We start from the raw sequence: 26,064 nt of genomic DNA, 5'->3' as shown, positions 1-26,064 counted from the left end.
ATTGATTAGTTTACAACAATTAAAAGGGACTCCACGGAACTTCTGTGTTGTGTTCAAAGCCGGTCGTTTCAATTAGAAGACTCTGTTTCTCAAGTAACGCTAGCTACTGTTGCTCTCTATTAACGGAGCGAGGCACTTTGGAAAATGCTCAAATGTTTTAATTTTTCGGATTTTTTTTTTTTTTCGAGAAAATTCTACAGTATCCCAGTACCCAACCCACCAGGTTCAGAGGACCTTTCTCAGTTTTTCGTGGCTACCATAAGGGAGAGTGTGGCATGGTTTGTTACGCTGGTTGAAATAAAACACAAGACTGAGTAATGTATTTCAAGTAGCACAAATGCTTTGTATTTTATTGCAACAAAAATTGCACCAAGGCTAGAGAGAGAAAAACAAATAGGAAAAAGGAAAACATATTTACAAAGGAAAAGCAAAGTTTGTCTACAAAATTGGTGAGGAGGCTTTGACACAAAAAGAGTAGTGGTATGGTTGGTAATGGGGAGGAATAATTAAAATAAAAAAATAAACAAAGAGCCAACATTGACAGTACCATGTTGAAGTCAAGGCAGCTTGCAGTTGACTTGTGTCCTCAGGCATCGCAGTCAGACGGGGCACGTGGGGTGAGACAACTACAGCACAAATACTGAAAATGTCCAAGAGCTGCAGATGAGCATAAAGGAACGTATGATATTAGAGTTGAATTTCATGTTTTGCTTTGTTTTTTTTAGTCCATAATGGTCAGCTTCTCACTTATACATTATTTTGTAAGACAGCAAGTGACAAATCCATAAACATTTCAGTCCAGTGTTTCCCCCAGGATATATTCTTTTTTTTTTTTTATCTGCTGGGGTGGAAAGGCCTCTGAAACAGCATTTAGACCACGTGACATAAACCCTCCATCAAGACCAATTCTTTCTGTGATCCCTCTTTACAGATAAAACAGCATGCTGCTGCTGCTGCAAGGCTGAGCTGCTACGGATGGCTTTTGTGACTGGCATGTAGAAAAATCAAACTTGTATTTTAAAAAAAATAAAAAATAATAAAAAGGTCCAGTCAAAGGACAACATTAACGACAGTCCGATCCACTGAGTTGCGAATCGTTCACCCTGGTCCCTCTCCAGTTTAGACTGGAGACTAAGGTTTTTTTGGTATGGCAATCAAACATTGTAAATCCAATAAACAAATCAACACAGCCATTTCTGCAACAGCTCTGCTAATAGTGTTTAAGGCACTATTTGTTACCCAAGTGTGCAGTGAAGCAAGAAGGTGAAGGCCAGAGGCTCATTCTGCCTCGTTTGCTTGCTCCCATTATTATCTTATGGCACATGGTTGCAAATACTGCGAAAAACAAAGCATTCATACGGAACAAACACCGACACATTTTCATCACTCAGTCAGCACACAACCAATCACTGATGACACGCTGCAAAGTATCGGAAAAATGGGACGTGTTGGACAGAGGTGTTGGGTCACAAACACGGCCATTCCAGACGCTCCCTAATGCTTACAGGTGAACACTGAATAGGAGAAATCAGTCATTTAAGTGTTAGAAGGCATCCTAGAACAAGATGAGGTTAGCCATTTTGTTTTTGCTCATTGTCATCGGCACCAACAGTGATGGAAACAAATATCACAGGCCTTTTTTTTTTTTTTTTTTCACTTGTGTCATCGATAAAGGGTAAAACACAACTAGAATATTGTAAGACATGATCATTTCAGAAATGATTGGTGAAAAGTCATGTTGATAAAGAATTGGCCCCCGAGCCTCTCATTAAAGCCACAAGACTGTTCATTCATGGTTAAGGCTTTCAAATATTGCAAACTCTGCCTGAAGACGTCAACAGAGAGGTTCCTTTGATTCCATCCTCAGTAACCACAGGCTTAAGTGTTTCAGAGTGTCTGTAGTTTGAACTCTGCTGCTGCTCTTTTTCCTCAGAGCCAACATGAGCTCAGGATGAACCACAGGTCATGCTCAGAATAAAGGTTAGTGTAAGGTACAGTTCATTAAAGTTTTATATCTTGGTAGTTTAAGATTTTATGGCGCTACCTCTGAACAATGTCACTGATCTCTTTGACAGAGGACAGCAGCTTGCTGAAGTCCTGCTGTGCGTTGGCGCCCCCTGTGGCGGTGGGGCAGATTTGCAGCTCGCGCAGGCTGCTCTCGAGCTTGTTGATGGCCTCGCGGAAGGCAAACTTGTTCCTCATCTGCTGTATGGAGTCGACGTAGCTCACGCAGTACTTGGACAGGTTCTTGCCGGCCTCCAGCACGGCGCTGTGGCTACCCGTCTGCTCAGAGTTGCGGCAAATGGCGGTGCGGAGCAGCTCCGTGCCTTCCAGCACCATCTCGCGTGTCACGGCTGAGTTCGGGGTGCGCTCGGATGCTTGGCGGGGTGCCGTCTTGCGGAGGGAGCGGCGTGTGTTCACTAAGGGGATGAAAGCGGTGGGCGAGCTCTGGTCGCCGGGGGAGGAGAGGGAGGAGGAGAAGCCTCCTAGGCTCTGGCTGGAGAGAGAGGTGGTTACTGAAGTTGAGGAGGTGGAGGTCTTTAACGGTTGAGGTTTGGAGGTGGAGCCCAGGGGCAGCTTCTTGGAGCCCTCACTGATGGGTGAGCGGGCTTGGTCACTTGCAGTGGTTGAGTGGTGGGGCTCTGAGACGGAAGGGAGGCCCTTAGCTTTGCTGTCTGAGTTGGAGGATGAGAGGGAGGGGAGTTCTTGAGTAGGGCTGCGGGAAATCTTTTTGGCATTGGTGGGTGGTGGAGGTGGGGCTGGCTTGGGTTTCTGTAACTTTCCTCGTTCCCTGACAGATGAAGAGTCCACATTGTGCTTCTGTCTGCGGGCCCGGCACTCGTCTCCAGCTGCCCCTAAAGCAGGGAACACGTTGGGCTTGAGAAGCTCAGCGTGGAGGGCGCTGGTCTTGGAGTTCTCAAGCCCCGGTATCCCTGGTCTCCTGACAACCTTAGGTGTTAATGCCTGGGGACTGGACCCAGGACTGGGATCAGTGTCTTTGCCTAAGAAGGCAGAGGAAACATCTGATGAGGTGTTCAGACGTGGTGGGGGAGTAAGGGTGCCCATTCGTGGGGCGTTTTCCCCTTTTTGCTCGCTGGTTCTCTTGCGAGGCAGAGCTGGCTTTCCCCCAAAGGTGCCTGAGTCAAAGTGGCGCTGGCCGACGTCTCTTGGCAGTGTCACAGACTTCCATTCAGTGCCATCTGAGCTGGAGGGCATGCTAGAGGACCAGAGGAAACGCTTTGAGTTAGACATGGACTCCTCCTCACTGGGCGGTGTTGTGGCTGCTTTTCCTCCAGGACCAGGCACTGCCGGACCTCCCTTCTTCCTGGGAAACAAAGGTCCTGGGTAGGTAGGAGCTCCATTGGTGATCCCCCCTGCCCCATTGTTGTTAGTACTCAGGAACTTTGCATTATCAAGGCCATGTGTGACATCATTAATGGCCAAAGATGCACCATTGTTGAAGCCGTCACTGTCCCGAGGATCTGGAGTCACGCCCCTCCTGTCATGGTGGACATCCATCTCCCTGAAAGAGGAGCTGCGTTTGGGAGGAGCCGGTGCATTCTTTTTCTTTTTCTTGATGAGACTGAGAAAGCCACTGCCACGTGTCTTGTCCTTGTCTTTGGGTAGCAAGCGGTCATCCTCGTTCAGGTTACTGTCCAGGAGGGGGCGCTCTTTCCTGGGGAGCATGGGCGACGACACAGCTGCCTCTGGGTCCACTGGGTCTGAGGAAGAGCCAAAAAGAATTAAGAAAATAATCAGTGATGAAGAAAACTTTCTGTAATTGTCAAACTACAATTACAAATTACTTCAAAAGATGTTCAAAAAAAGTAAGCTGCGTTTGAAAGCAGACGTAGCTGGCAGGTGTTTCCAGAGCTAAATGAGTAAAGTCGGCCTGCCTTAGCTCTTGGCTCTGTGGTTACAGCCACATATCTCAGACAGCCCTTGATCTGACTGGGTGTTAAAAGCTCAGACTGCCTTAAGTCAAAGGGAAACTAAAAGGAAATAAGTGATAAGACAGCATCAAGATGAAAGCACCATCTGGATGAACTGAAAAAGTTTCATTTAAACATTGACCTTGACTGGCCTTTAGTTCAAAGAACAATTAATAAAAGTACATTTTATTATTTATTTTTTTTCAAATAACAATGGTTATGGATTACTTTACAGTGCAGTAGTGCAAATGTGCAGTGGATGTGAGCATGTCTCACCGGGACTGTCTCCATCCCGGTTGTCCGTGTATTTGCGCAGAATTCTGGTTTTGGTAGGCAGCTCTGGAGCCTGCTGGATGGAGCCTAATGTCGCCTTCTTCCCCTTCTTGCCCAGCTCCTTTTCCACTTCTAAAAGTACAATCACAAATACATGATTTAACAAACAATTAAACATGACTTCGCAAATCGTTTCAGCCACAAGTGACTGATGCTTTGGTTGTAAAAGAAAGCAGCACTGACCGTCAGAGATGCTGGACTCCTGGAACATAGTCTCGAAGGCTTGGTGTGTTTCAGCAAAAGATGGACGTTCTAAAGGGTTCCACCTCCAACCTGAAGGAGACAAAGTAATAGGAATAAAAAAAAAAAAAAGGATTCCAATGGCATGGACTGCATGTTATCATATTCTGTTAAGATGACTTTGGCTACTCACAGGCTGTCATGAGCTCATAGACCTTCTCGGGGCAGCCCTCTGGTCGGTCCATGCGGTAGTCTTTCTCCAGCAGCTCGTACACCTGCGACAGGTCAATGCCAGGGTAGGGGGACATGCCGTAGGTGGCGATCTCCCACAGCAGAACGCCAAATGCTGGTGATGTAGGCGGAAGAAAATTAATTGTGTGACTTATGGCAATCAACAGAAACAGAAATTAGCCTCTAACGCTGGAACATCAGGAATACAAACTTACCCCAGACATCAGACTTAATAGAGAACTTGTTGTAGGCCAAACTCTCTGGGGCAGTCCATTTGATGGGGAACTTGGCCCCAGCATGAGCTGTGTAGGTGTCTCCAGTCATTAGTCTGCTAAGGCCGAAGTCTGCAACCTTTACAAGGTGGTTCTCCCCGACCAGACAGTTACGTGCAGCTAGGTCCCTGCAGGAGACAATACAGAGAACTGATGAACAGGAGGATGTGGTGAAACTTTCTATAATAAGACTACTGATTATAGTAATCACAAACTACCCCAAAAATCACATGCATGAGCTGACATGAACACAGCCTTCAGTAAGAAAAAAAGAACAGGAAAAAAGAAAGTAAGGACAAAACATCAGGAGTGTCTTCCACTGTAACAACATATACTGTTTTGTAGGATTTCTACAGATGTTTAGTGTGGAGCAGAGTCACAAGCTGCGTCTTGTCAGGTTTAAAAATTATAACGCACTTTGGCAAATACGAAAGACATAAATCATCTCATCTCTTCTAAAGGCCCTCGTGAAACGTGCCAGAACAAACTTGCTATGTTACGACATCGACTTGTCTGTGATACAAGTCCAACAGATGGGAGAGTGAGAGGAGAGCAGCTCAGGAATGAGAAGGAAAGACAAAATGTAATTTAAGGTCAAAGGCGTTTTTTCTTCTCCAGTATTCTTGCAGCTCTGACTGAGATTTCACTACTGAAGACAGGTAACCAAGTAGCCTGACAAACTTTTAACTACATAACCGAAATCAATTCACTCAACGATATCTTTAAAAATAGTGGGAAGAATAGTTCTTTACACACACCTGTGAATAAAGTTTTTTTTCTCCAGGTACTCCATGGCGGAGGAGATCTGTGTGGCCATGTGGAGCAGCACGACGGCATTGACCTCCTCTCTGTTGCACTCCCTCAGGTAGTCTAGTAAGTTACCATGGGTCATGAACTCCGTGATAATGTAGAATGGTGGCTCCCGTGTGCACACACCTGTCAAGGAAACAAGTTAGCAAAACATCAGTATTCAATGAACGATTTGTGTTCGTATGCAAAAAAGCTGCATGCCAAGTTTAACATACACTGCTGCACTTGACAAGCTATTTAACCTGCAAACACGAATACGCCTGCAAAAGAATGATTAAAAGTTCATCTGAGTAAAGAAACCCCCCCCCCCCCCCCCCCCCCCCAAAATACTTCTGACTCTCAACATACCTAATAGTTGTACCAAGTTGGGGTGTTTGATTTCTTTCATGACAGCAGCCTCCTTCAGAAACTCCTCCACCTCCATTGTATCCTCCTGCACAGAGTTGTTGGCAGAAAGTGAGTAAAATCATAGGTTTGTTGCAGTTACATCCCTATAACACCAGATGGCAGCTTTATTCAGCCAAATGAAAGATTTATAGCCGTCAGACAGTAGGTGTCAAAATGTTTCCACTGGACTAGATGGATACTGACATACGTCTTTGGTGTGAGCATAGAAGCAGTAGGCATGCAGAAATGAATCCAATCTTTTCTCACACAAGCCATTTTCTTCTTACCTTTAGCGTCTTGACTGCCACAGTGAGGTTGTACTTCTTCCAAACCCCCTCGTACACCTCCCCGTACTGGCCCCCTCCCAGCTTATGCTTCATGGTGATGTCAGTGCGCTCCATCTCCCACTTGTCGTAGTTGGGAGAAACTCCGTAGATGGTGGGCTTGTTGCGCTTCGGCGCCGGGTAGTGCAGTGTGGTGATGAGGCCGTCTGCCACCGTGGAATGGTGGTGCACCAGCTCCGCCAGTGTGTTGAAACGGCTTTCTGACGAGACGTACAGCTGGAAGAAAAAGAGTTTCTACATTTGAGTAGATTGCACATGAGAGGTCAGTTCAGATTGGGATATTGACAGAATTTTTAAAAACAAGGTTTCCACACCGTGTTCAATATCCAGTTAAAAGGACTTTATAAGAATTTTCAAGACTGAATTTCCTCAAATGACCCCTACATGGCATAGTTTCAGACACCTATCAATTTTAATTACTGTTAGAGCGCTGAGAATTTTTATAATAACAACTAGCAGGCAGCAGAAGTTTACAGACAACAAGAGAGTGAGGCCAAATGTATTAATGTTTACTGCAATTTTCTGCCACAACTGAGAGGTGTTTACACAGACAGCGGAAGCTAGGCTTGTTGGTGTTGCTCCAAGAACATCAAGATTACTGTGTCCAACACCGTCAGTTTGACTTACAAAAGAGCGACTAAATTTGAAGCAAGCTGTCATGGCTGAATGGATGAGCACAGGACGGGACATATTGTTATACTGTTAATTTCCATTTTTTACACAAAATAATTAGTATTTTCCAGTTTTTTTTCCAGTGTTCTGTTGTAGTTTGGTTTGGTTCAGTCATCAAAATACTTTGTAAAGTTTAGGCATCAAACACACTTGATAAGGTTTAGGCAAATTAAACAAATGGTTAGGTTTAGGCAACAGAAATACTTACAAAAACAACACAAATCAAGTGATTTCAGATTCTGCCTGAACATAGCCTATTTACTAATGTTAAGGGAAATAAAGAAAACATTTAAAAAAAAGGAAAGAAAAAAGAAGAAAAGGAACTCCAATTTCTTTTTTCACTTGCTCAAACAATATAACATCAAGTGCTTTTAATGACCCAATTCCATTTATGTCTGTTTCCAAAAACTAAAACAATTGATTTTTTTTCCCCCTCAAGTCCAAAACCTTTAAGGATATCAAGTACCGGTGGGAACCCTGTTAGCAGTGCTACACATAGTTCTGATTTTTTGATTAATACAAGAGAAGTTGTTTTCAATGTTACAACAGGTTTACAGTATTGTCATGTCAACAAATCTGTTGATGTTACCAAAAGTTTTCTTTACATGAGGACTGCTTGTATTGAATTGAAGTGCTTACACATCCTTCCTGAAAAAATAACTGTTATCAGACGAGAAACAACGGGCAAAGGGCCATTAATACGGCATGAAATTATCAAGTAAGTCTTGACAAAACACCACTAAAACATTTCCCTCATAACGAACGGTCTTAACCCATTCTGAACTCACAAGGCATTAGTCAGAAAAGCTGGTGGTGGAGGGAAGGATACTGGTCAGGCCTCAGTGGACACAGTCTTTTCCATTGTCCAAGTCTTACATAACCTCAAAAATGATTTGCTCTACAATGTGCACTGTGCGTTGCTTTAGTTTTGAACAGGCTCTTTGAGCGAGCTGAAGGCATACAGAGGAAAAGAAAAAAAAAAGAACAACCTTGACTGCAGTCGAAATGACCTTTGAAATCTAAAGAGGATTAAATGGTCAGTTGGCCGCTGTGCTGGTTTAAACCATGACAATTTACTAAAACAAGAAAAAGAATGTTTACTTTTAAACTTAGCTATTCAAAGCAGTGTTAATCACAGAGTCAGTGTGAAACAAAGCTGAAGCTCAGGGGAGTGCTGAGGTAATCTCAAATTATGGGAGAAGTCTATCATACCAGACGCTTGAGTTGTAGCTTAGTGGGAGGATGGAAAACAATCTGAGATGGGGAAGAGTATGTGTGTGTGTGTCCATTTGTTTCGTGTGTGTGTGTGTGCATACTCGGCTGCATCTGTCTGTGCTAATGCATGTCTTAGCATGGGCGTCAGTGTCTGGCCGGCCTCAAGTCTGCTGGCCATTATGAGCAGCACAGCAGTGGTTAGAGGCATTCTTGTCATAGCTAGTGCTCCCTGAGCTAGTTCACCTCGAGACCTTCCAGACAGGAGGGTAACACAGTCGAAGTGGCAGCCACGTCTTAATTGACACAGCCTTTTGGGGGAATCCCACACAAGAAATTGAGCTGTACACACAGTGAAATATGGCCAGTACTTAGCTGTCATGACCACCAGGATGGGGTATCCTGCAACTTATTTAAAAGCTCCAACTGCGTGCTCCAGATATTCTGGCTTCTTTGCTCAACCTAATGTTGCATTTTCACCACAGGGACGAGGAGCCTTTGGAGGACACTTTGCATATCCACCAAAGAGACCGGGCTCTAAATTTAATTCTGGAAACATAATTTTACCCTCTTAAAATTCCTGTTTGGAAGGTGGCACTTTGAAGGTGGGGCTTCAGAGCTAAACATTTCCAATTAGCCATTGTTAATTTTGTACAGCTGTGCGCAAAAGTTTTGTATAAAGCAGCCGTTCCTATGTCTCTTCATATGTCAGTGATTCTAATTTGACAAGTCTTTAGCCGGCAGCTGAAACGCAGACAACAGCAGGCTCAAGGACTTTTAAGTTATTTATTTATTTATTTTTTTACTTTTAGTTCTTTAAGAAGTAGTTCCTTGCATGCTGGGTACATTAGTTGGAAATCGTCAAGAGTCTTGAATTCTGCACATTTAGGTTTTTAATGAATACACTATGCAAAACCCTTATTACTTTTTTAGTTAAGAAACCCTAAAATAATAAAAGTATCTGTAAGGGTCTTGAATCTTCGGTCTCTGAGTGTGTGATAAAAATATGTCTTCCCACTTCTCAAAGCGCTGTGCAGTGGATAAAAAAAAAAAAAAATCCCCTTGATTACTGCACCTGGCCATTATCTTTACTTTTAATCACTCATTACATTCCAGTGATACTGAACAATGTGTTAGATCCTGCCATGTGCTGTAACTAACATCCTTCCTTTATGAAACAAATCCAAGCCACAGCAGACCATTCGTTTCTATTATGGTGGCAAACCGGGACCTGCCCAACCCAACATGGAAATCTAATATCAATGATCAACATATTCGACTTGGCATAGGCTTTTCAATCCAGAGGCAAAAGGTCACCTGACCTTTTTCTGTTGTCAACGTACAGTAATTAAATCTTAGCGACTAAGTAGACAGAAGATATTGTTGGTGTGTGTATGCAATATGCATTTGTGCTCCCCGATGCCCACCTTGCCATCAGACGCAGTGTTAATCCTGTAATGGTAGACTCTCCCCTCGTACCGCAGAGAAATGGACCTCTGGCCGGGGCTGCTCTCACTCTCTCGGACCAGAAAGCTCCCGTTGATGCCCGAGCTGAGCAGGTACTCTGCCGCGTTGCGTGACACGGGTCCATGGTACCAGCTGTGCTTCTCCAGGCTATTGACTGGGGTGATGTAGTTTGACGGCACCCAACCCTGGCCATTCTTGGTCTGTGCCTCGCACCACTCGCCGTTGTGGTTGTAACCCAGCACACGCAGCTTCTCTCCTAGAAAACATGAGAGATTAAGTTACAAATGTTATCCAGTATCTTGTTAGCTGCAAACCTGTACTTTATATATTATTTTACTGGATACTATTCATTCCTGTTTGGACTGTTGGGAATCTTCCAAAGTCTTTGAATTGAGAACAGGCAACCACGACATGGACACTGGAGTTCGACTGAACTCGGCCTGTTTTAAGTCAGACATGCAGGAATTTACTGTATCTAATGTCATGTTTCCTCAGATCAGAAGGCAGCTTTTCTTTGCCTAAGTCATTTGTGACCCAGGCTGAAAAAAAGAAAAAAAAATTCTCTCCTTTAGTTTGGAGTTCAAATTACACACTGAAATCATAAAAGTGGTCTAATTTTGTTGGCCAAACTTCAAATTTTAATAATTATATTATTTGGAAACCAAGATGAACCTTTTTTTGTGCAATGGCTCATATCATAACGAACTGGAAAGTTATGCTGTACAGGACATTTTCGTGTTTATTCCGGTGCATATGTTCCCCCCTTCCTTCCTCTGTTTGTCCGTGTGATCCATCTGTGGAACTGTTTTACAATCGCTTCAGAGGAAGAAAACAACCCATGTGCGAGACCATCGTCAGGAAGTGAGAGTCAGACGGGGATGAAGACAGAAAAGGAAGGAGACGGAAAAGCAAATAAGCAGATTCCCCAAAATAATCATAACCTTACAGAGTATAAAACTTTCTCTGGAAGTGCACAGGGCTCCTACACATTTTCCATTTGAATATTCTGTAGTATTCCAGACTTCTTGCTAGAATTTTTTCATCCCATATCTGAGTAAAAATAGGTCAGTGATAATGATGTAAATAAATAGTTTTAAAATCCACCCATTGTTGTGGCTGTTTAGTTCAGCTGTTCACTCACCTAAGCTGAGTGTGGGATGACATTCCATTGTCAAACACCTCTGCCCAAAGAGGAAGTCAAATAATGGGTGCTACCCATACTCGTGTTTTTTCCCTTAACATAATGAGGAAACACAAATATTTTTCCATATGCTCTTTTCTTTTTTCAATACTTGTCCAGACCTGGAAAAATTAAGTTCCATCTCTTTCCATACAGCCAAGAAACATCACCTCCAACATAAACTGGGGGTGACATTTGTCAAAATGCAAAAAAAAAATAGATTCAATAAATCCCATTATTTTTTTCTCTTTTTCTTACCTTTGGTAATGCTGAGTGTGTTGTCGCCACTGGCCACAAAGTCATAGAGCGCGACAAACAGGTTGGGGTCATTCTCGCTGGGTCCTGCCAACAGGTTCTCTTTGGAGTTCCAGCGGGCCGCTTCTGTCAAACCCTGACTCTCGAAGTCTGGTCTCTGCAGAGCTTCTGAAACAAGAAAACAGAGGATCAGCTTATCAGAACTCATGAAGTTAAATAAGATGTGAGGGAAAACATCAAACAATGCTTCTCTGAGGGGAGATCTGTAGGCGTGTGTTTGGAATGCAGTGAAGCCGTTTTCCCTTACAAATTGACACATGTAGGATGATTCAGCAACAGTGTCAACTCTTTCCTCTTCCACGTGTCATATCAAATTCTTCTAAATGCCCTTAAACTGGGTCTTGCTTTATCGGCTGTGAGCCTGATGTGGGATTAGAGCAATAAAACTGATCATGTGACCTGCTGTGTACCTGCTGTCTTCATAACTTTTCATTTCCTGGATTATCCTCGCTTAGTTTTCATTTTCTTGAATACCTAGACGACTACCACACATCAGACCGTGAGAATGTGTCTCAGCATGAATCTTCTCTTTAACTCTAAAATGGATGTGCTTGCACTCACAGGTAGCACCCTCAAACTGCTTTTAACTTAGTTATGTTAATTACAGACACTGTTTGAATTATAGCAATTGTAGAGCAGTAAACCTGATAGCTCAATTACAAAATGTGGAAAATGGAAAGATGTGGTAAATAGAAGAAAACTGTGTTCGTGAGAGAAAAGTGAGGTGAAGTGAGGAGAGAACTTTTTACTGCAGTTTGGCCAAAACATGAGATGATAGTGTGGCTCGCTCAGCTGTTGTCACACATGTTCAAGAGGCATCTTAATTTTCATCCCCCCAGCTCACGAACACCTACATCTTGCCAGCTGAGACAACACGGGCTTAAGCTGCACTAGGTTTTTACCTTTCAATGATAAAATGTACAAACAGTAGTAATATCTGAGGAGGAATTATAAGAACATAGTAATAGCAAATAGTGCAGAGAACCATTAGGAAATCAACTAAACCCCTAGAAACTGACAAAACACTCAAACTTTATCTTCTAATTCTCCACAATCACAGTAGGACTGGAAAAATAGTGGCTTGCTCTCAATATGTAATAGACTAAGTGGCAAAGCACAGCAATGCATATTTAAACTCTTAATAGTAAAACAGCTTCTGGCTGCTACATTACTTCCATTGTTTTGCATTTAGTCAAAATAACTGCTGTTTAGTGTAAGGAAATTAGGCCAGGTGAAAATTTAGCAGCTGTTTGAATACAGCTAGAAAGACAATTATTAGATTTGTCATTAGAAGCAATTTAAAGACTGAGTGGAGCTCTGGAGGACATAGTAATTATGATACTATGAGGGAAAGTATATCCCTTCTCCTCAAGGCTAAATTACATAAAAGTGAGGCAATGGGTCCTGTTGTTCTGTTACTAGTATCAGACATCTCGAATCGACTTGTGAAATTCAAAGTACGTCCATAACATAACATCCTAACAGGGTTTGTAGTTTATACAAAATAGAAATCAGCACTGATATCAAATTGGTATGCAGTATTGTCAGATACGCAAAGTTAGCGATCGCATTCGATATTGGGAAGGAAAAATGGTATTGGTGCATCTCTGTGTTTTTGTTGTGCTGTCTGACCTAGATCTTAGGTGTACGCGAATACAATTTCTAGAGAGTCTCCGATAACAGTGGAGACAGCGATGGTATGCCTCACCAACTGAGAATGTGTTCAAATGCACATCTACAGTACGCCATAAGTATTGTCATTCATAAAAATCAGTTTGTTAACAAAGATTTTAAAGCTGCTGTAAGGCTTGTCATTGTTCAAGCTAACTTCCTGTCCGTTTTGCAGTTAGAAATCCCGTCCCTCCTGTCTGCGTCACAACATGAACGTGCAGCGGTAATTGCAGGCATGGCAGCAGGAGGATCCTACTCTCTGCATGTTCCCCACGCAGACAGGGCCGCCCCTTTATGGAGTTCTCTGTCATGATTGGATAAACTGGGCAAGGATAACAGAAAATGTATTATCTCTTTTACTGCAATACTACGGGGAGGACATACATGGGCTACTAACCAAACACTCCATAGCAGTGATTACTGTTGGAATACAGAGCTATCCAACATTCATTTTAATACTGAATATATTAAATATATTATTATTATTAACATGGCTTGGTAATATAAATATACAGACTTTTGACAACATGTCTGAAATGTGGGTCACAGTTGGAAAAAATTATAAAACCATCTGTTGATAACAGTTTTAAATCAATGCATTGTATTATCATGTCATAACTACCGCAGGCAGGAAAATTGTGGCCAACATTTCCCAATCACACACAAACAAGAACGAACAGAACTCCATTGTATCATCTCTGACATTTCAAAACCATATATCTTAAGGTTTTAATATCCTTATGTTTCTCAGTTTTAGGCTCATTAAACTGTCAAACAACTAGTCACCTGATTATGTCTAAGACACATGTCATTGTCATGGCTGTCGAAAATGTAATATTTTTGAGAAAGCGCTGGCGTGAAACCAAGTCCCCCAGCTGCATAATGTAGCAGATTACGACATGCTCACCACATTTATTGCATAATAGGATGTTATTTGAGAAAAATTCCACTTATCTGCAGTGTGTCTCTGCATAAAAATAAGGAGTGAGATTATCCGATGCATCTTCTACAGACATTATGATTTTAGAAGGAGTGCTAAAGGCTGTCTGATCGGAAGGAGAACAGAGTGCAAAAACAGCCAAAATCATTCAGAGCGTGCAAACTGAAACACAACTGGGATTTATTCACAATATAAGGATTATTACCTTGACTTGGGGTAAAGGACAATATGCACCAAGTGATCAAGACGCAGCTGGGTTTGGCCGATTGAGCAAGTAGAAAAGAGGTTACTTTGATGAAACTCACATCTCTGATGATAAAGACTGAAATAAAGAGCTGCAAGCCAGTATGGATATACTCATTACCAGGCAAGTTTAATATAACACCTCTCAACAACAAGGTCATTCAAAGTGCTTAATATAAGACAGCAGCAGATCAGAAATTAATTTTGGCCCACAACCATTCAGAGCTTTATAGACCAATAGAAGAATAGAAAGATGTCAGTAAGACATCTGTTTGCACTGGATAGAAATAGTAAAACAAAATGGCAACTCCATCTCCTTTCTTATTCACTCCAGCCTCGGTCATAAAACTGTAGTTTGAAGGGATTGACTTATTCCTGCACTGTTGTCTCAGTCTAGTCAAGTTTCAAAACAATCACATGACATCCAAATCATACTTGATACTTAAATTTGCTCGTCAAAGACCTAATGTTAAAATTCATTTTCCAATTAAAAGGGTTTTGCAAAAGGACTGAGGACAGACCGTAGGTGACAAGAACTTGATATCAGTCTTGATAAGCTTAGTTCATCATTTTACCACAACAGATGATGGAACGACAAATAAGTAGCATACAAGACTAGAACTACTACAGCCCTTAGGATGTAAACAGAACATACGCGGCCCGCAGCAAGTCACATTACATTGTTGTCAAGTTTGCAGGCATCAATTGGAATGAGAGGCCAGGGAAAGACTTTCACACAGCCTCTGGTGCCAAGTTAGGCTGGCCAGCCTGAGCACACGGAGACAATCAAAGCCAAATGTGGTGCTTCTTTTAGGACACAAACCTGCTATTTTGTTTGAGAACATGCCAGATTTAATTTCATCTGGAGAGCATACTGCCACAGTCATATTCTCATAATTAGGTGGGTTCCAAGCCTAAAAGGAGACAGACCGGTTGCGTTTTGAAGCGACAATGAGACACGCTTCCCTCAGCCAGCAAGGATAAAGGATACATGTTATGCTTGAGTTTGAGTAATACCAACAGGCCAAGCAATGAAAAACGTTGGGAGAAAAGAAAGAGAGCTGCCTCGAACAACAGCTAGGGAGTCATTGAAGTGTGGTGATGTAGAGAGGAGGGAGGGGATTGGTAACTGCAGAACACACAGGAATGTTAGCTAAAACGACAACAACACTTACAGAAAATACTTGTGTGCGATTTGGTCATATTCAGTCTGAAAGTCACAGTTAAGATTTCTTGGCATGATATTGTAACATCTATGTTCTATATAACATACTGCCAGTGTATTAGTATTTCTTTTAATTATAAAAAGGTACACTACACTTTCAGGCATAAATCAACACCTCTTTGACACAGTTTTAACATGGAATTTGCTATGATACTGTGCTGGATTATATAGTAGGAGTGCTGAGGATAAAGTCCAAACTTTAGGGGTTCTTAAATAACTGGCAAAGAATAGCAGTACTAGTAGTATAAAGATTTCCATTTCAGTTTATCCACTGGGCTTCAAGCGAGTCAAAAGTTCAAGCAAGATAGAAAAGACCACCACTGAGCAAGAGTCAGACCTCAGCACAAGCAGGACATACCATATGTCCAGAGTTTGGCCTGGACATAAAGTGTGTGGGCAGCACTATCGAGCAGCCAATGCCACACATGTCCACTTTACGGCCCCAAATACCACAGCTCTTTGAGAGAGGGTGACGGCACACTGACACATGGACGATGACAACACATGCTCAAAGAGGTAAGAAAATGAAAGACAAGTAAAAGGAAACTCAGGAGGTGACTGAGAAAGAAAACAGGAAAAAATGAAGGCCCATTATCATACGTAGTTCTCCAGAGTCATCCAGTGGGAGAAACTGCAGCATGTTCTGGCTATATCACTGAGACGACACAAATGATTAAATATGTGTGGAACCTTGAATTCATAGCGATGACTGCACTGCTATGAGCAATAGGAATTCATCCAAAGTCACACACTGACGCAAGACAGAAAATTTTCAAAAACCAGACTGCTTATAAAAAACATGTCTGGTTCCAATTGGTCCTGGTGATCAAGTCGAAGACAGCACTGCTAGTTTGGATTCCAATCATCTTACAACTGATTTACACCTTGGACTAAAGGAAAGTGCAACCAAGAGAAACCAGCAGTAGTCAGGGTCCAAAACCATGTAGTGTAGGCGCTGGTCCCAAACCACATACTTCTGAGGGCCAACATATTTATCTTGAATCCCCTGTCATCACCTGAGTGGGAGGTGGAGGAGAACAAAGGGGAATGGATTCAGAACATACATTTGATATGGCTCTACCCACTGTGGTAGACATTATGTTAATGAGAGGATGTTCAAGACCAGAGCCCAATAGAGCAGAGTAACTACAAGGCTTCATAAAAAATTCAAACTGCATTTTCCTCTGCTACAGTTTAATAATGTCAAATAGCTTCCTATTGGAACAACACATAAATAAGACTTCCATCTCTAATGGAAGTTTAATTCGAGGTGGAACATCTCAGCATGAGGTCTGATGTGCCTTGTACCATATGGTCTGGAAATGAGAGACTCTTTATCACTGTCATCCACTTCAGTGGGGAGCGTACCAGGACTATTAACTCTATTAAATCAGTCGTTTACGCAATCTTTGGCACTCATTAGTTTTCCTTGAGTCTTCAATTTCCAATCACTTACTTTGTTGATCATGTACAAGCTTGATGTGCCCTGGATTTCTTACATCCCTTTGTAATCAATTGCCCACTTTAACTGTGTTTAAAAGGGACTTATCGCTAGTGTGCATAGTGCAAAGACTATATGAAACATACAGACTTAAATTATCTTCTAATTTCATTATGGAAGCAATGAATAACATCCAAGTACTGAAACATAGCAGAGAACTTAAAGGGAGAGCGCAGACTGAGATTAGATCCCCTCTCCTCATAAACAAGAGTTAAGTGGGACACGACCAGGAGTCAGATTTCCTTGTATTCTCTTTGCCGTCTCTTTTTCCACTTCTTTCCTCCTAAGCTAGCCAGTGTGTCTGGCCTCCCTCACCCTCCCCTGTGCTTACTCTTTACTCTCCCCTCCCCATTCTTCTGTTTCCACAGCGCAGAAATCATTGCTGAGCCTTTACACGGTGATACATCATCTTTTCTACTTCTCCTCATGTCTCCAAAGCCCCTGATTTCTTTTCTTTCTGACATCTCTGCCTTTAATTATTGTTTATATTTATCCAAAGTAAAATTTTAAAAATCATGGCCCAAGACGAAAGACGACACTTCAGCCATAACAAAATCGTCTTACCTTCCAAGTAACAGCTGGAGGAGGACGAAAGGCCTTTCTTAGATTTACACCCCACCAATTTCAGGCATATCTCCAACATTTTCATTTGCTTTCCTTCCCTTCCCGCTGGAAAATGTTCTCGCTGGTTCAAATGAGACGTCCCCTCGAACGTTTCCCCTCTACATGTGTCCAACAGGAGAAAAATTTAAACACAAGACAAAAACTGAATAAACTGCACCAAGCCGATATGTGTCCTAAAAAAAACTGGCGTCTTCTTCTCTTTACTTTCAGTTGCGAAAATCCTCTTTCTCCTCAGTACTTTCCGAAACAGAAAAAGCAGAGTCTGGTGTCCGGCAAAGTCTACCAACTTTCTCTTCTGAGCGGCTCCATGTTTTTTTCCCCCTCTTTTGCTGTTGGTTTGCTCCACTTCTGATAGATACAAAAAGCTATCCAAAAGCACAGTTTTGGTCCAAAGGCTTTGTAGATCCGTAGATGTGTCAGTTGAGTGGGCAGTAGGGCAGTCTGAGCGGTGCCATTCCTCTCTCCTGTCCCCTGTGTAAGTGTGTATCTGAGGCAGAGGGACTACTCGTGCTCCAGCTGCCAACAAAGGGCCTCTTTCAGGCTCTGCCTGCTGCACTCAGTGACATCAGCTGAGCCCTCCCACCTCCAGCAGCACACACAATGAGAGGGAGAGACTGCCACCACACTCACATACACTCACCAAGAAGAACACAAACACCATCACCCAAAATGTATGCCAAAATATGAGACAAAAGCTGCAAGAGGTCTCATTTATAATGTTGAAGTTTTGATCCAGCATAGACCGTAAATATTTCTTCTTCCCTTCTGTTGAAGTCATGAGATGATTACAAGAAGCTCCTCCTCCAACTTTTTAAACCCCCCTTCCCCCCCTCTCACTGTCTTTCTGCCTCTCTCTCTTCATCTGAACTATGCTTTTCCCCCCTCTCCATTCTGAAATGTTTACAGGTTGAGGAATCACTTCTGGAAACAGGACTGGGTTGTTAAACACAGAGCTAAAACTCTCAATCAAGAGAAGCTAACAGGGTGGGGGAGCATAACCTTCAGCAGTCAAATCAAAATAAGAACATTTATCTTTTGATATGTAGAGAAACATGTGTGACTGTGTGATTTTAGACAGCAGCAGTGGCCGTATGTGGAAGGAACAAACAATTCTTGGCGGAATTCTTGCAACACAAATCTCTTTTTATCTCTTTTCTGGGGGTTTTTTCTCAGCTGTCTCAAAGTTAGTGATAAACATTCAGATGTTTAGTCCTATTTCTCAGCTAATTCTTCTGGAAGTAAAGTCTATTGAAAAGGTTGGAGAAGTCCTTTTCTCTTTTTTCCCCAAAATCTCTCTACAATCAAAAACAATACTGCATTTACGAAAATGCTTTTACGAGTATTGACTCATGTTTTTACTGTCAGAGACGTTATTGAATTCATTAATTATTTCTGAGGTGTACTCTCCATTTTATTGCAGGATGTTATTTGGTCCACTCATGTAATATGAGCTAATGCAACTGTCGATCGTCATTAAAATGAGGAACCACAATGAGCCCAGTAGCAACTGTAATTTACTGACAACCGGCAGATATTTTTCCATTTAAAAGACAAACATCAGTTCCGAGATAAGGGCCCAGTGAAGTGGGTGATTACATACTGGTGGGAAGCCGGCTTGATGACACCATAGCACATATCATGAGTGCCAAACCAGTTAGCTGGCTGACCCGGTCACTGGAATTTCCAATCATGGTGAAAAAGTGCCGTCTAAAAATATGACCGATACAGAAAATTATACATGGTACAATGTCTTTAACAGCTCTTATTTTTGTGCTTAGGAAGAAAGTGAATGCAGCGACATTTGAATCTTTATCGATGTCTGTATGTGACAAAGTTTATGTCTGTCCTAAATGAAGATGGGAATTGATAAAGAACTAGACTCCTACTAGAGTGCAGTAGTTTAGCTAGGTTTTGGTGATAAATTGGGAACATGGTGACAGTCCGACATTTTAAGTGGTCACATTTGCAATCAAGAAAGAGATACCAAACAAGTAGGGACACCATCTCCTACAATCTATGTATATCTGAAGGTTAGACCTTCACTGAACTTGATTTTAAGTATCCTGATTATTGCCAGATACACTGACTGGTCCACTTGGCAAGTAATACGAGAGGAGAAGAGAACAATAAACAGATGCATCTGAAAAAAAACCCTGATTCATGTGTCATGTATAAGACTATGAGGAATATGAGGAGAAATAGGAAAAAAGAAGAAATCCAAAGACAAGGTCATGTCTGTCTGAGCGATGACATAGTCCTTTTACAAATTGTGTTAGGTAAGCCATTATTGCCTACATTTATGAGTATGTTTGCCAATGGCTGGTCATAAATATAATGTGTATTATTAGGCTGGCTTCACAGGACACAGAACACAAGATCGATTGGTGGAGGAACAGGGCTAGGGATTGGTAGAGAACCCCAAATTCTTTCTTGAAGCCTCTTCATATAAACTTTAGGTGAGCTGCTTAAAATCTAGATAATTTATTTGCAGTCATGGGTTATCAAGAAAGATGAACAAACCAAGATATGACTGGAACATGAAGTTGTCACCGTCACTGTGAGACTCTCATTCCACAGTGACACTATTATACCTCTACAGCGGACAACCTGAGCTGGCAGCCGTTTGCTTGACAGCCCATTTGAGCAGATTACAGCTTCATTGCGCCCTAGCGCCTACAACAGCCAATGAGTGATTGCCCGCTCTTTTCTTTCTCCCCACTCCTGCATTAACACGAATGTCTTTATCACAGTACACTCTTTGGCTTTTAGATTTATGTTTCACCAGGCGTTACTCCGGTTAGACGTGTTGCCTGGGTTAGCTTTGCTATTTTGTTGCCCTGACTGACAACGGACGACTGAAATTTGGCACAGACTGATTTAATTTGAATCTGTACTCGGTAGTACCACTGTAATTTAGTCGGTACCCATAAAAGTACTAAGTTCAAGACCCAACCCTATTGAATTGGCGTGGGCAGAGACGCTGTCGTTAGTATCTATGGGCACTCTGAACCACTGCTCAGTCTCAGTGGCTTGCCAGTAATGACCTCAATACCCTGAACATCCAGTCACATGGCACCAGGCCCTACATCATCTCTGCTGTGCTGGTATGGCAAACAGTTGTGTTCCTCTCATGCACCACCCCAAACACCAATTAAGAAGAAACGCAGGCTTCCTCAAACTCTGAGAAAGGCCCATTAACTTACCGCAGTCACAAAGTGTTGGGGAGATGAGAGGATGAGGGGAAGAGGAGAGGGGCTATAAAAATGGAGGAGGAAAAAGAGGAAAAAAGGTTGCAGATGGAGAAACATGAAGCACATTGTTTGGAAGTGAGCTCATAGGAGAATCACTCGCAACTCGCGTTTTTATAATCCGGGCCGTGTATGTTAACAGTTAGCTGACGTACGTCCACCCACGGGATCGTTGTTGGCCCTTTTCCTCTCATGTACCCCCCTGCTGCCTTTGTGATTCCGTTCTTTAAGCAGGTTGTATCCCAAACTTGGAGGCACAAACTGCATTACAATTCAAATAATACAGATTTTTTTTTATCAGAATGCACTGAGCAAGAATGCATGCGTAGCTGCTACTGACATCTGCTATAAACATTTTGACATGTGGCAAGGTGGTGAAAGCCGAAGTAGGCCATTAACTTAGATGATAAATTAATACTTGGCCGGGTCGGTGCTCAAATAACAGAAAAATTAAGTAGGTGGTAAGAGGATACTGTCTTTAAATGCTACTATGACATTTGAAGAACTGCTTGATTTTGGTCCTACCACATTCCTCACATGAGGGCACACACATACACAAACATAATCACACTGTCTAACAATGCTAGAAATGTAAGCCAGCCAACACTTGGCATAAATCCTGTCCATCTAAGTCATGGAGCAAGAGTTATTACACTTTTAAACCCAGCAAGCTTTCTAATTACAGAGGAAGAAAAGGGTGGGAGACAGGGAGGGAGACAAAGCCGAGTCGGTTCTTAATAGTGATCCAGCGCCGCACGTGGTTCATCACTCCACCGCAGTGCCTAACCCTGCAGTCACAGCAATCTGTAAGGGCCAAGTGTACTTAAATATCAGACACTCAAGTACCAGGTATGTGGTGTATGGATGTGTGTGTGCGCATGTGGCTGTTTACTCAGGGCCCTCTGGAGAATGCAGCCAGAGTGTCTGAGGCGTGCAGACCAACAGATGAGGTTAAGGGGTTTAGAGTTCCACATAATTCTCCACTTAGTATTGTCCGCAGGGAGAATGGACACTTTGGAACGACACAGAGGTCTCTCTGGTTCAAGGTTAAGGGCTGTAAGCATCAGCCTTTGGGGGTAATACGTTACCAAAATGAACATACAGAAGCATGGTACAAAGCGTTTTAATTTGCTTGGAAGTTTTCTTAAGCTCCCGCTGTGCAGAAACCCATACATGCACTCCGAGAACAAAAGGCAAACAACGTTCTTTTAGTCGGTTCTCTCTGGGCTTTTTAAAAGCAGTTTTCCCATTGTATTTTTACATGGAAACAGTGAAACTGACCCAGAGGTCATTAAACACATTTTATGATGAAATCCACTTTATGTGCATGCTCTTGTGTATCTAGTCTCACACGAACTCTCTCTCTCTCTCTTTCTAGCCAAACCCCTCTCATTTGAGGTGACCCATTAACAGTCCACTGTCAGCTCAGCTTTACAACAATCTTCATTACAGATGGGGCTGGGCAGAAACCCAGCTGACCTATTGGAACAGGACTGGAGGACCCATTTTATCATGATGACAGATGCAAAATAGGGCAACACAACCCAGGTGACTTCGCAGAAACCTTTGCTCATTTCTCCACACGACAGACTGCTGTAGGCCCAGACGAAACTATGTAGCGCCAAAAATATGCAAACCTGCAGAGAATGGAAATGTATGCATGCTAGCCAAGAGTTAAAATTTCATACTCTGAGTAGAAAGAATGCCAGGTCGAATGCACACAACTATTCATCACTAGTCAGGGGCAAAATGCTGTGCTAATCAACTGTGTTGAAGAGGTCTGCGAAAATTAAGAGGGCAAAAGAGAGGCCAGCCGTATGAGCTCTACTCTGAAATAGCAATGGAGAGGGTGCTAATCCAGTCATTTTCAGAACCAAGCTCAACTACTCAATTTGACCCAGAATGCTGGAATGAAAAGCACAACTTTTTATATTCCATTGTTTTATGAGTTTGCAGACTAGCAGAGCCAAAGTCTTTCGGGAGGGAAAGCAGAGAGTGGGAGGTTAGCCCTTCATCAGCAACCGAAAGAGAGAGCGTCTGCTATTACTTTGCATCTTACTCATTAATTCAACAGCATAAAACACTTTGAGGAGACAGACGCAGTAAACCGAGCCAGTAGATGTCGCGTCTGTTTTTACAGACTATCAACCTTTGAGATGTTATCTAGATGCCTGGGGAAAGACCCCATTTGTCTGTATGCCCATTGAGGCTAAACCAGAAACAGATATATAGGAGAGTGACTCTGGCTACGAGGCTCTCAGGCTGCAGCAGTGGCGCTGCTCGGGCTCTTCTTTGTGTTTAAGTGGATCCAGATGCAGCGAGCATAGCAGGCCCCCCTCTTTTAGCACTATGAAGAGGAGCTTAACACAACACAAAAGGGACAGTACAGCAAACCAGTACTGTATTGACTGGACTAGTGAGGAAAAAAGATTCAGACTAGACAATGATGTGACTGGCGATACAATCCCTAAGTGGAGAGGATTACGTTGTTTTCTGAACAATGGAAATCAACTTCAAAATAATATTTTACACAAAAAAGGATTCCAGATACCTCGAAGCCCTCATGCCAAATCATGCCCCAAAGGACTTTATAACATAATCTGCATGGGGACAGCGGCTCCCTGACCGTGAGGGCCCACAAATGGCTGAATTCTTTCAAAAAGACAGAGCTGGCATCCTAGGTAGCAGGTTGTCAGCAGAGAAAACAACAGCTGCGTCTGGAGCTGGGGCTGCCTGCTCGGGCATGGAGCAGAGAACAGGGGGTGGGTGTTTTTTTTTCTGTATGTGAGTATATGTGTGTGCGGACCCAGCTGAGGAAGAGCTCCCACGCTGCATTCCTAACCCAACTTGGAGGTTCTCTGTATGCATGCGAGTGTTGTTTGTATGTACTGTGTGTACATATGTGTGCACAATGGAGGGAAGCCCAGCAAAGAGAAGAAAAGGAAATGCTTGGTCCTGGTGGCCTCTTACTGTTCTGACTGAAACTAAAGATTGGCGAATGCTGCCCTGTGACGTGAACATGAAAAAAGAATATGAGGATTCCTACATTAAGAGGGAGATTTATTTTGTACTTGATCCAATGAAGGTGAAATCAATCAGGCCACAAGTTGATTCTTAACATAAACCACCTGTCACTACATAATTAACATTAAAACAAGCTGACGGAATTTTGAACAATTTATCAGTATGTTGAATTTTGATTCACAAATCGCACAAAAGTTTTCAATAAACAAAAAGACGTTTCAGTAAATAATTACTTTCTTGTCAGAAACTGGGCAATCACAAGACGAGATTTCATAACATATATTGTTGCAGATGCTGAAGCAATTCCAAATAACAAAAACCAGAGTGAGAGTCAATGACTCAATGGGATTGTTTGTCTTAAACTGACATGCTTACACTTCAATTGTTCTGGGCAAAACACTCTGTACCTTATGTATATGGAAAAAGCTTTGGTTGAAGGCTCTGGTTTGTGCCTTTGTGATTTTTCCTTCCTTTGTTAGCATTCAGGATTTTTTATCCTTCAAATTAACTCCATTACAAGTAGCTTGTCATTTTTCAGTTTTAGCAGTTAGTGACTTTTCTGATGTAAAAATGCAATACACAATCAAATCAGGCAACAGCTGCGTCAGGTACGATGCACTGTTTGAAAATTTTATGAGCCAAGGACAGCTATCAAAAAGCTGTATGACCTTGTCATACATGACACAAAGTAGTGGCAGATAGGTGTTAACTATCAAGACCTGCATAACACACACCCACGCAAGCACACCACCTGAAAAAGTACTCTCAATTTCTGATTCTTGATGCTTGCTGCTTGTTTTGTACTGTTGCATACTGTTATATTGTGTGTGCGTCCTTAATTGTCTGCTGATTTGCATTCATTTAACCAACTGCTCATTTTCCACTATTGTTCTCCAAGTCTATGAAAGTATTCAATGAAACATAAAATCCACTTCATAAAAACTAAAAAAAGGAATAGAGAGACAATGACAAGAAGAAGAAAAACAAAAAGAGGAAGGGAGAAAAAGAAAAGAAAGAAAGGAGGGGGGGTTGCACCAGTTATTTGAGAGTGGAATGCACAAGAGGTCACATTCTTCACTCCATTGCTGTGGCTTTCCCTATGTTCAACTCTCTCTCTCTCTTTTTCTCTGTGCAAAATAGGCAATATTACTCAACACAACTCTGGTGCAATAGATCACACACAGATATGTGTAATTCGCGAGAAAACAGAGTGAGCTGACTCAAGAAGTCAAGGATGAAGAGACAGCAGGCAGGGAATCCATTAACGATAGAGTCACGCTGATCAGATAGGTTAAATGACAGACCTTTTTGATGGACAGCATTTTGACATGTCACATGGAAAAAACTCTTAATATAAATAAAACAATTAACAATGGTTGAATTCCAATTAGCAGCTTTAGTTTCAGGTTCCTGTCATGTAGATCACGCTGGCTCACTGACACACTGTCAAAGCCTACTGGGACACTTGCATTTGTGAATAACTACCTTGACTCCACCACTCAGACTTGTACTATTTCAGATCTAAACATGATAAAATACTGTATATTTGTGACACATGACTGCCATTAGTGTCATGAATTCAGGTCCTTGTGGACTTTGATTACAAGAGTAACAAAGAGGGATCTTGCAAGACGCAGACTACCTTGATTTATACGCACAGCTGTTTTGACTAGTCATCGGCTTAGGGTGGTAATAAAGTGGACTCCTTTCCAGGTGGTCAAGACTTGATGAGAGGGGAAAACACACTTACTAATCAGCAATGTGTCATCCGGTAAGGGACAAACGTGTCTCTCACACAAATGCACATACACGTGCACACACACACAATAATGTGGAGACATGGCCAGCCACGGCAAGGGACAAGCCACCAGGAGCCTAACAGCTGGCCTGAATGATCCAAACCATGAGGCGCCTGCTGTATGGGTACGTGTACACTCACACACGCAGACCCCCCCTCCTTCTTGGAGGACCCACAGGGATCATGGGGGGAGATTTGATGTGTAGACCGTAAAGATTCCTCGAGTTCCAGACAGTTACAGACTAGAAGAGAAATGGATTAACTTACTGCAAAAACGCTGTACGCAGCTGCTCCAGGAAAAATCCACACACACACACTTCAAATGATGTCACTGAAAAGCTATATTACGAGAAAGAGGGGTCAGACTATTAAAAATACATTAACCACCATCACTTTAAAATCAAAGCCTCTGTACAAACCTTTGTAGTAGATCAAGAATCATATGACTGCATGGT

The 26,064-nt window shown here is 42.4% G+C and overlaps 1 protein-coding gene across 4 annotated transcripts in view; it reads right to left on the bottom strand.

Moving 5' to 3' along the window:
* Positions 1 to 318: 318 nt before the first annotated feature.
* abl1 (c-abl oncogene 1, non-receptor tyrosine kinase) overlaps positions 319 to 26,064 on the bottom strand; it is a 33,875-nt gene continuing 8,129 nt past the window's right edge. The window contains exons 1-11 of one of the 4 annotated variants that reach the window (XM_030435942.1): positions 17,480 to 18,096; positions 11,279 to 11,443; positions 9,801 to 10,096; positions 6,433 to 6,723; positions 6,107 to 6,191; positions 5,707 to 5,884; positions 4,892 to 5,076; positions 4,639 to 4,791; positions 4,449 to 4,538; positions 4,209 to 4,337; positions 319 to 3,722 (exon numbers count right to left, since the gene is read on the bottom strand). In XM_030435942.1, coding sequence (XP_030291802.1) covers positions 2,041 to 3,722; positions 4,209 to 4,337; positions 4,449 to 4,538; positions 4,639 to 4,791; positions 4,892 to 5,076; positions 5,707 to 5,884; positions 6,107 to 6,191; positions 6,433 to 6,723; positions 9,801 to 10,096; positions 11,279 to 11,443; positions 17,480 to 17,564 — 3,339 coding nt within the window. In that variant the 5' untranslated portion in view covers positions 17,565 to 18,096 and the 3' untranslated portion in view covers positions 319 to 2,040. Of the gene's footprint in view, positions 3,723 to 4,208; positions 4,338 to 4,448; positions 4,539 to 4,638; positions 4,792 to 4,891; positions 5,077 to 5,706; positions 5,885 to 6,106; positions 6,192 to 6,432; positions 6,724 to 9,800; positions 10,097 to 11,278; positions 11,444 to 17,479; positions 18,097 to 26,064 lie in introns of those variants that run through there. The other 3 variants (XM_030435943.1, XM_030435940.1, XM_030435941.1) reach the window with 3 other exon arrangements.

The sequence above is a fragment of the Sparus aurata genome, chromosome 12 (genome assembly GCF_900880675.1).
Source record: "Sparus aurata chromosome 12, fSpaAur1.1, whole genome shotgun sequence".
Classification (NCBI taxonomy): Eukaryota; Metazoa; Chordata; class Actinopteri; order Spariformes; family Sparidae; genus Sparus; species Sparus aurata.
This window is presented reverse-complemented; position numbering and strand designations above follow the sequence as displayed.